General features: G+C 35.0%; 1 protein-coding gene across 1 annotated transcript; it reads left to right on the top strand.

Moving 5' to 3' along the window:
* The first annotated feature begins 5760 nt into the window (after positions 1–5760).
* On the top strand, positions 5761–7278 carry LOC136836476 (ERC protein 2-like). The gene has a single exon (XM_067100767.1). The coding sequence runs from the start codon at positions 5761–5763 to the stop codon at positions 7276–7278; it is 1518 nt and encodes a 505-aa protein (XP_066956868.1).
* Positions 7279–11201: the final 3923 nt, after the last annotated feature.

Genomic DNA, 11201 nt, shown 5'->3' with positions numbered 1-11201 from the left:
ACCTGACGTGCACTAAACACCTGAACGTTCTCTATTCCTGATATTAATAACATTAACTCAGCAACCGAGACTGATAAGTTAGAAGATAAATTAGAAGATTATCAGCAAGAATCTCAGTGATCCCTCGACCGTCAACGAAGTAACATGTTGTCAGATGTGGCTCCAGAGGCCTGTCCACTCTAGGAAACATTGTTTGGAAACAAAGTTTATATGTGTATACATAAATACATATATGTACACTCATGCATACATACTTATACCTATGCACATATACATATACACACCGGTATGTGCATATACATATGAACATATTTTATTTAATGTTAAAGTTAGATACAATCGTGCTTCTGGCAACGATATAGGATAGGTCACCACCGTGCCGTAAATTTTCATGGCCCGGCTCATAAATCAGACCCCGAAATCATCTGGGTGGCCTTAAATACATTGTACGCTATAATCCTTTCTCATAAATGGTCATCTGGAAACTATTTGAAATACTTTTTTATACACTCCGTATCTCTCTAAAAGATATATATATATATATATATATATATATATATATATATATATATATATATATATATATATATATATATATATATCAGTGTGAGGGTGGACCAGGGAAACCAGTTAACTCTAACATATTTCTTTATTTCCAACGTTTCGTAATAATTTCTCTATTACATATTCAGGGATCTGTTGAATAATGAACAGATTACTTAAAAAAGTTACTGTAAAAGCTTTAAAAATCATAAGAAAAATAAAAAAATAAAAATAAAACCAACTACAATACAATACAGCTAAAAATAACACAGAACAAAAACCGCTAACCAACCTTAGGTGGAGAGAAAAACGACAGAATGATTATAGACAGAGTTAACTCAGGTACAGTTGTGTAGAGGAGGTTTGGGTATTTAACTGGGGACTAGTTGTTTGATAAACAATGACTCAGTATAGGCAGTTCTTGAGGATTTGCTGTTTGGCCTATTATGCTGAAGTCATTTCTTTCAATATGAGTTTTTACAGATTTTAGAATGAGCTCTGATATTAGACTGTTCTGGATTGGAGAGCCTACAACCAGTATGAAACCTTATCCCCGATGGGAGTCGATTCTGACCCTCAGTAACCTCCTCGTGGATCCGACATATGTCCCAGAGTTACACTTAGGGCAAGTATATTTATACACCACGTTAGAGGATAAAAAAGGGCTTAATCGATCCTTGTAGTTAAAAAACGAACCTATTGTTAGAGGATTTTTGGGAATTAATTTTAAATTAATCGCACCATAATGTTTCATAGAGCTGAAATGTCTGTACTGAACTGGCTAAAGAAAGGAAAAGGTAAGTAAACCAGGCTTCCTTTTATGACAGTAAAATAAGATCAGTGATAGGCCTAAATATGTTAAAATAAAGAAGTTTTCGTTTACTGTATTCCTAATAGGCCTAGTTTAGATTTTTAGTAAAGTTAAGTTTGCATGAATGTGTTGATTGCGTGCATGAATGACGTATGTATGTATGTATGTATACGTGTATATAGCCTATGTATATATATACACATATATATTATGTGCGAAAAGATCAATTCAAGCCGCCCCCCTCAAAAAAAAAAAAAAACAGAAAACGCATTTGAAGTTTGTTGGACAAATGGACCTTTTTGCTCTGATTGGTATATTAGGGGAAATTTCCCTTGAACTAGACAAGAGCTAAAATCTTTTTTTTTTTTTTTTCCAAATGCATTGTAGACCTTACTGAAAATTCTCATAAGGCCTCCAAACCAAGCCAGGAAACAAGATAATGCTATAAACTTTTACGTTTTATTCTAAAAACTCTTTTTGGGGATTTGGTCTGAAATGGACCTTTTGGCAGGGATGTACTCAGTTATATGTAGGCTATGTAACCTATGTAATATATATATATATATATATATATATATATATATATATATATATATATATATATATATATATATATATATATATAATATATATATATATATATATATATATATTTATATATATATATATATATATATATATATATATATATATATATATATATATATAGAACGTTCTTAAACAAAGAAAAGAGTCAATAGGTCAGAATTAATAATATGTAACACACATAAAACAAAGCCACCCCAACATCTTCTAAAAACACAACAGACACCTCACACGTCTCGAACTGTCGACCTACCCGCCCAGTTCTCGTTGGTCTAAGCGATGTCAGACAGGGCAGCCGATCGAGGCTACGGCCTACCCCACCGCCAAATCAAAGTCCTTCAAAAGAAGGCATCGTGCTTACCCCATATGAAAATGGGAAAAAAGCACGTTAAAAACGAAGAATATAATATATAAATTTGTAGCTGAACATAACTTGCCATTGAGAATACTTGAACATCTCCCAAAATTCATTGCTTCTGTAGCTCCAGATTCAAAAATGGCAAAGGAAATTCACTGCAGCAGAACTAAGGGCACTGAGTTTATTACGAAAAAGATAGGCCTAGAGAGTTTTAATCAAGTTGTTGAGCATTTAAGATCAAATAAATATTCCGTGATCCTTGGCGAGAGCACAGATGTTTCTGTTACTAAACAACTAGCTGTGGAGGTCAGAACAGTAGATGAGGAAATTCAAAAGGTTAAGGACTTATTTTTACAGCTAATTGATGTTACTGATGCAACAGCTGATGGGATATATAATCCACTGGTTGATTTCTTTACAAAACATAATATACCTTTTCCTAATATGATTGGTTACGCTGCAGATAATGCTGTAGTTATGATGGGAAATGTTGGTGGGCTGAAGAGAAAGTTAGAGGACAAAGTTCCGAATCTGTTTGTAATGGGTTGTATTTGTCACTCCCTACACTTGTGCTCTTCTAATGCTTGTTTAAAAATTCCAATAACTGTTGAAGATCTTTGCCGAGATATATACAATTATATATTTCACAGCCCCAAACGCATTTCACAATTCAGGGAAATGCAAAAGTTTGCAGAAGTTGAGCCACATAGGTTACTGCACCCATCACAAACAAGATGGCTGTCTTTACAACCTGTTGTGGAGAGAATTCTGGAACAATGGCCAGCTCGTTTTATTTTTCCAAGCTGCCTCTTTGGAAGACCATATACAGTCAGCTTCAACAATTCTTAATGCCCTTGGTAACCCCATATACAAGTTGTATATAAGTTTTCTAAGCTATATCCTTCCCATTGTTTCCAAAATGAACTTAGAGTTTCAAAGTGTATGAAAATCTAAGTAGATACTACAAAACAATTTTAGAGAATTTCATCAAAATTGAAGTCATATTGTCATCTGATGTATTTACTATTGATTGTGCTAATATTTCATCCCATTTAGATGAAAGTCAGTGGTATTTTGGAAGCAAATTTGATGCTGTAGTGAGAGAGGAAAAGAGGATTTCTGTGGAAGAACTTAAATACTTGAAGAAAAAATGTTTGGACTTTTATATTGAATTGTGTTCGCAAATGCAAAATCGCTTTAGTTCATTTAGTGAAATTTTGCCATTATTCACGGCATGCAATCCATCAGTTGCTTGTGGCAAGGTCATAACAAATCTCATTCCTTGAATGAGAAAATTTCCAGACTTAGTGAATGATGCTGATTATGATGCCATCATTAATGAGTGGCAGGCACTGCCATTTTTATAATCAGACTTTTTCAAAAGACCCAGTGGAGTTTTGGTTTTTAAGGTTAAGAGAGAAAAAGTGCAGATGGAAATTATGCATTCCTTTAGTTTCAAAATTGATGATCAACGTGTTGACCCTTCCTCATTCAGCACCAGCAGTTGAGCATATTTTGTCTAAAGTCAATCTCATAAAAACAAGAATAAGAAACAGGCTGAACACGGTTACTATTAATGGACTTCTATTAACAAAAGAACATGGAGGAAACGCTCCATGTTTTGAATGGGAGCCAACAGCAGAAATGGTAAATTATAATATCGCTGATAAACTGCATACTGCTTCCAGTGTTCATTCCTCAGATGATGATGATACATAATGCAAGCCTTGTTATCAAATAAGCACCGACATCATCAATTTTCTTTCATTTTTCCAAGCAGTAATATTCTTTATAAGTTAATCTAATTTTTCGTTAAATACTGCTAGTGGCATTGGATTTATCTAAGTATCAATGCATATAAAAGCTGTGTAAAACGCGTACCATAATGCCCATAAATTCATAATCTAAGACAGGCTTAGTATTATTTATACCATTAAATTCCAGGGAAGACATTATGCATCATACATAAAAAACAAATTACCAGTGATGAAGAAGGCAAGTTTCAAGTGTGGTTCGTCAGTAATATTGCTTTTTTATTATCACTATTTCATTATATTTATCATGAATTTTTACCTTTAAACACACAGCACTTCATAACAATATGGTACATTTTAAGGGAAAATGGTACTTTCTTTGGTACATTTTTGGAAAAATTGGTACATTTTTGTAAAAAACTCATCTCTGTGAGCAGCAACACTATATATATATATATATATATATTATATATATATATATATATATATATATATATATATATATATATATATATATATATATATATATATATTAACTTTATTACATATGCAATTGTTCTGTGCGTTGGTAGAATTACTAAAAGGACCTCATTCAAAATGGATGGTATCTAATGGAGTATTTATTCAAAAAAAATTACAAGCTTTCTTGGACACACAGTCCACATTATCAAGTATCCGTACCTACTGATACTTGATAATGAATGAGGTCCTTTTATATAATATATATATATATATATATATATATATATATATATATATATATATATATATATATATATATATATGTTTGTGTTTGTGTGTGTATAACTGAATCACGAAAATATGGAAAGTGATGAATATATAAATAAAGATAAAATCCACGATGGAAACGGAAACACTGGAGTGCTGCAGGCCTTTCGACGCTATGTCCTTTACTTAGCAGAGTCTGCTAAGTAAAGGACATAGCGTCAGAAAGGCCTCGCAGCACTCCAGTGTTTATTTCCTTTCTTTTATTTTATTTATATATATATATATATATATATATATATATATATATATATATATATATATATATATATATATATATATATATATATATATATGAGTATATATATATATATATATATATATATATATATATATATATATATATATATATATATATATATATATATATACAGGTGACGTGTCAGGATTCTGGTGCCATTTTATGTCTCCGAGGAAGCTGATCCTTCTGTCTTCGGGGATTCTTGGAGATTCCCTGGAGAAGCTGTTTTGTTCAGTGAGTGGTCATATATTTTGAATAATTCTTCTTCCCTCTCTAATTATATGTATATATACATACATACATATATATATATAATTAGAGAGGGAAGAAGGATTATTCAAAATATGATCACTCACTGGACATAACCAGCTTCTCCAGGGAACCCCCAAGAATCCCCGAAGATGGAAGTAGCAGCTTCCTCTGAGACACAAAATTCCTCCGGAATCCTGACACCGCCACCTGTCGGTTTTGAAATCTAGGGATAGAGCGAAGAGTGTTAATCTGTACTTGACAAAAGATGTTGTTCCTAAGTTTGCTTACTTTCGTGCTCAAACAGTGCTTTGGCTCCGGGGTTAAATTCCCCCGCGGGATTACGTTTTATATCAGTCTTGTTATGCTATTCATCGAAGTATTTATACTTCGTGAAATGTGCATGGACATTCTTCAATTCTTTACCTATTTCATGGCTCTGGACGACTCTGGGCGTCCGGAGGATTCTCGAACTGACAAGGACCAAGCTATGGTAGACGACGACTCCGACTGTTTAGAAGACGACGACTCAGATTGTTTGGAAGATGATGATTCGGATTGCGAAGACGACGATCATTCAGACTGTGAAGACGACAGTTCACACTATGAAGAAGTCGACGATTCAGAATGGAAAGAAATGCCACGATTAATCAACCAAATGTCAGACGACGCAATTAAGAAAAACGGAAACATCTTGAGGCTTGAGGAAGAGAACATAGCGAAGGCTCGAATCATAGAAGAACTGAAAGAGAAAGTGGAGAGGCTGGCTGAAGAAAGACTGCACATGGAACGAAACATAATAGACCTGGAACGACTTCTTCAAGAAAAGGAGAAACAAATCTGCTCATTGCCAGCTGAAATGGAAAGTCTTCGAAAAGAAATAGCCCTCAAGGAGAAAGATACGGAGAGGCTCACAAAGGAAAACGAAGATAAAGACTCAAAGATAATTATTTTGGAAAGCACGGCAGTAGTTCTCGAGATGGAAAAGGAGACGTTATATCACAATTTGAAGGAAATGGAAAGTGACAGAGACAGGACCCGCATCCAATTACACAAGCTGAACGAGAACTTGGAAAGCCTCCGACAAGAGAACAAAATGAAGCAGAATCACTTTGAAAATCTGCAGAAGGAAAATGAAGACAAAGACTTGAGGATAAACGGTTTAATAGAAAAATTAGAAATTCTCAACAATGTTTCTCAGAGAGCTGACGAAAATTTGAAACAGCTCGAACAATGTAAGAAGGAAATGGTAGAGGCACAGAAGGAGGTAGGAAAACTGAAAGAACAGAACTTCCAGAGGGATAGGGAGATTCTCCGACTGGAGAATGAATGCTCCCAGAAGCAAAATTTGGTCATCGGTCTGTTGAACGAAACGAAAAGTGCTGAAGCAGAGAAGACAAATAGAGATTTGAATGAAATGACAAGGAGAAAAATCCAGCTGGAATTTGAACTGGCTGAGATGAAAGAGGAACTAGAGACGATGGAGTTTGAAAAGCTGGAGGCAACAGTAGAAATTGAAAGACTCCAGGAAGACAACTTCGCAAAGGATCAGAAGATCAGATCCTTGGAAAGTCAAGTTAAAATGCTCAAAGAAGAAAAGACGAATGGAACAGTGAAGGAAGAACAGCCTGCCTCAGAAAAGAAAGATGAAAAGAAAAAGTCTCTGGGTAAAACTCGATGTCTGAGGAAACCTCAGGTCAACTGCAAAGCCCTCTACCGACAGATAGACAGCATCGAGGAAGAGCTTCGTCAAATCAGGGCACAGAAGCAACCTTCAGCTGCTACCAAGAGACACGCAAAAGCCCTGGCTAAAACTCCAGCAATCAAGAAGCCTCTAAGTACAGAAGAAGTACATAAGACAATGAGGATGGAGTCTGCAGCCAGACTCCGAAGACTGGAGGAAGACGCTAAAATGGTAAAAAATCTCTACAAAATAAACTCTGTCACTTGAGGACTCCGCAATTTTAGGAAGACGGCTGGTTTGCTAGTGGAAGAAAGAAGACAGGACACTTTGATGCTGAGAAAGCTTGATGGATATCATTCCTGGGCACAGCCGTGGAAGAATCCCTAGGCGAAGAAGAGATTACAGCGACTGGTTGGACTGGCGGTATAAGTGCCCGAAGATTGGACTCTCCTGCCACGTGATACCCTCTGGATGGGGTATCAATGCCCACTCACATATGCTAGGAAGGCAACCACTGGCGCGGCGTAAGAACCCGTAAGTTTCATGCCCACTTCATATGTGAACTGGGCTATGCATTGCATATTGGATCCCATTTTTGCATATACTCTAGTGGCAACCTCTGGCGCGGTGTAAAAACCCGTAAGTTTAATGCCTTTTATATATGCAAAATATGGGTTATGCAGTGCATATTGGATCCCATTTTTGCATATACTCTAGTGGCAACCTCTGGCGCGGCGTAAAAACCCGTAAGTTTAATGCCTTTTATATATGCAAAATATGGGTTATGCATTGCATTTTGGATTCCATTTTTGCATATACTCCAGTGGCAACCTCTGGCGCGGCGTAAGAACCCGTAAGTTTAATGCCTTTTATATATGCAAAATATGGATTATGCAGTGCATACTGGATCAAATTCTTGCATATACTCTAGTGGCAACCTCTGGCGCGGCGTAAAAACCCGTAAGTTCAATGCCTTTTATATATGCAAAATATTTGATCCCAGTACGGCAGGGGCACCAAGACATCGAAGGGCGAGCCATCAGGAGTCGCTGTATTTCACCGTCGTGGCATTTGGAGATCGAAAGTTTCCTGTCTGTAGCAGAGGACTGACTGGATTGCGGATGTCATCAAAGGAACCAGGCGTTTCCAACAGTGAGCAGAGAAATGGCTGCATTTTGGACTGTCAAGAAATCTCCTGTTTTCTGTCAATCTCAGAGGAATGATCTGGAAGTTCGTCACTGATGTAGGGTCATATGAACTGAGGATTCCATCTCTCTTGGCTAGCCGATGGAGCTGAGAATGGGAAGGGTCCACCCCTGGCAAAAATAAACCCCCATTCAACGAAGCTCTGTTGGCAAGGATGCCCCAGGGGTGAGATCGCTTGCGATCGTTAAAGGCCCAAATATATATATATATATATATATATATATATATATATATATATATATATATATATATATATACTATATATATATATATATATATATATATATATATATATATATATATATATATATATATATATATATATATATATAATATATATATATAAGCGAATCCCACCCCACAGGAAAAAGACAGGCAGAAGTTCAGTAGTACCAAGCGCTTTCACGTTTACTGACGCATCGTCGGGGTACGAATGAGACAAAAATATGAAGAAGGTTACAAAGTAAACAAAAATGGGTAATAAACAGAAAGTTAATCCAGGATAATTCGGATCGAGCTATCACAAACTGAACCTAAGACCACACAAAAAGAAATACTAAAGTTTAGGCTTACAAAATCCAAAAACATGTATAACCTTGAATACCAGATGGTTAATTGCCAGGGGTTAAACAGAAAAGGTTAATCCACGGTAAATCCGGGATCACGGGGTCAAAAACTAATCCAAATATATACTTAACCATAAGGCAAGCGACTTCTTACACATTCAAATTGCAGAAACATGTATATTAATTTTGCTTATATTTATCAACAACTTTTTAATTATTAAAGCATCAAGTTTAAATAAACCAAGACTTAAATTTAGAACACTTTCATTATTTGACTTAATAAAACAAGATTCGATGATATTCCTTTTAACCGTGTCATTGCACGGGACTAAAGGTCTTGCTTTACTCAGTTACTAGGATGATCAAAATCTCTCATATGTACGAATAATGCATTCGATATTTGGCCAGTTCTCACAGAATATTGGTGTTGTTTGATTCTTTGTGAAAGTGGTTTTCCAGTTTGTCCATAATATATTTTATCACATTTTTTACAAGGAATTTCATAGATGCAGCCAGAAACATCTTTAGGAGAATTTTTTATCACTAAACTCTTAACATTAAAATGACTGAAAACAACATTTATGTTGAAAAGCTTTAAAATTCTAGGAATTTGTAAAAACCTTTCATCATACGATAATTTGAGAATATTATGCTTACTGAATTCAAGTTTGTTATTAGTTAAATAAAATGTTTTCCTGGCTCTTTTCCATGCTACATCTACAAAGGTCCTTGGGTATTTAAGTTTCAAAGCAATATCATAAAAAGTTTTGATCTCAGCATCAATGAACTGCGGGCTACAAACACGTAAAGCCCTTAAGAACATTCCAGAAAAAACAGAGAATTTAACATTCTGATGGTGATTGGAATAATAATGAACAAAAGAGGCAATATTAGTTGATTTTCGAAAGACTGAAAAGGTGAAATTTCTATCATGTCTATGGACAGTTACATCAAGAAAATTCAAATTACAATTTCTTTCTTCCTCTACAGTAAATTTTATAGAAGGGACTAAATTATTTAGCTTAACGAGAAATTCCTGGAGATTTTCGTGAACTGGCCAAATACAAAAAATGTCATCTACACACCTAAACCATATAACTTTTCGGGGCAAAATTTTTGGTAAGAATTTTGTCTCAAAAAATTCCATGTAAATATTGCTAAGGACAGGAGATAAGGGATTACCCATAGCCATACCAAACTTTTGTACAAAAAATTCCCCATTGAAACAAAATTTACTATCTTTGATACATAACCTTATAAGTTTTGTGAGGTTTGCTACAGTTAAGGGAATGTCATAACTTACTAATTCTTCCTCTAAAAATTCCAGTAAATCATCAACCGGTACTTTTGTAATTAAAGAGAAAACATCAAAACTAACCATAGTAAAATCAAATTTCAAATTCAAACTATTCAATTTGTCTATAAAGTCGACATTATTTTTTATATTCGTATTAGAAATGTTTCCTACCAATGGTGTAAGAATTTTTACAAGCCATTTAGATAAGTTATACGAAACTGAGCCTGTTGAACTAATGATTGGTCTAATAGGGTTATTGATTTTGTGCGTCTTGACTAAACCGTAGAGATATGGTAGGGAGGGGCACTGAGTGGTAAACTGTTTAATTAAATGGTCAGAGCCCTTAAAAATGGATTTACTTTGTTTGCTAAAATGAGAGTTAGCTGTCTGTGTGGGATCTGACCTCAGTTTCGTATACGTTTCACTATCATTTAATAATGCCATTATTTTATTTACGTAGTCACTTTTATTCATTATTACCACTGCATTGGACTTATCTGCCTTTGTTACTTGCAATGTTTCTTCTTTTTTAAGGTTTTTGAAGGCCTGGAGAAATCGTACGGGAACATTTGGGGAAGAAGGCTTGGCCATAGCACCATACACAATACCTTTACAAATACTGATGTCATCAGGACACAAATCATGGCTAAATTTTTCCAAATAACCGTCAGAAACTCAAAACTTTAATCCATATCCTAAAGTTTTGGTGTTTCTGACGGTAACCTAGACTATGTTAACATTTCAAAATCATTTTGTTATTTGGAAAAATTAAGTCATGATTTGTGTCCTGATGACATCAATATTTGTAAAGGTATTGTGTATGGTGCTATGACCAAGCCTTCTTCCCCAAATGTTCCCGTACGATTTCTCCAGGCCTACAAAAACCTGAAAAAAGAAGAAACATTGCAAGTAACAAAGGCAGATATGTCCAATGCAGTGGTAATAATGAATAAAAGTGACTACGTAAATAAAATAATGGCATTATTGAATGATAGTGAAACTTATACGAAACTGAGGTCAGATCCCACACAGACAGCTAACCCTCATTTTAGCAAACAAATTAAACCCATTTTTAAGGGCTCTGACCATTTAATTAAACAGTTTACCACTCAGTGCCCCTC

This window comes from Macrobrachium rosenbergii, chromosome 4 (genome assembly GCF_040412425.1).
Source record: "Macrobrachium rosenbergii isolate ZJJX-2024 chromosome 4, ASM4041242v1, whole genome shotgun sequence".
Taxonomy (NCBI): Eukaryota; Metazoa; Arthropoda; class Malacostraca; order Decapoda; family Palaemonidae; genus Macrobrachium; species Macrobrachium rosenbergii.
Note: the sequence above shows the minus strand (reverse complement) of the source record. Positions and strands in the feature narration are given on the sequence as shown.

Bases quoted from the DNA above. Each gene is read 5' to 3' on its own strand.
- LOC136836476 (XM_067100767.1), top strand. From the start codon at position 5,761: ATGGCTCTGGACGACTCTGGGCGTCCGGAGGATTCTCGAACTGACAAG.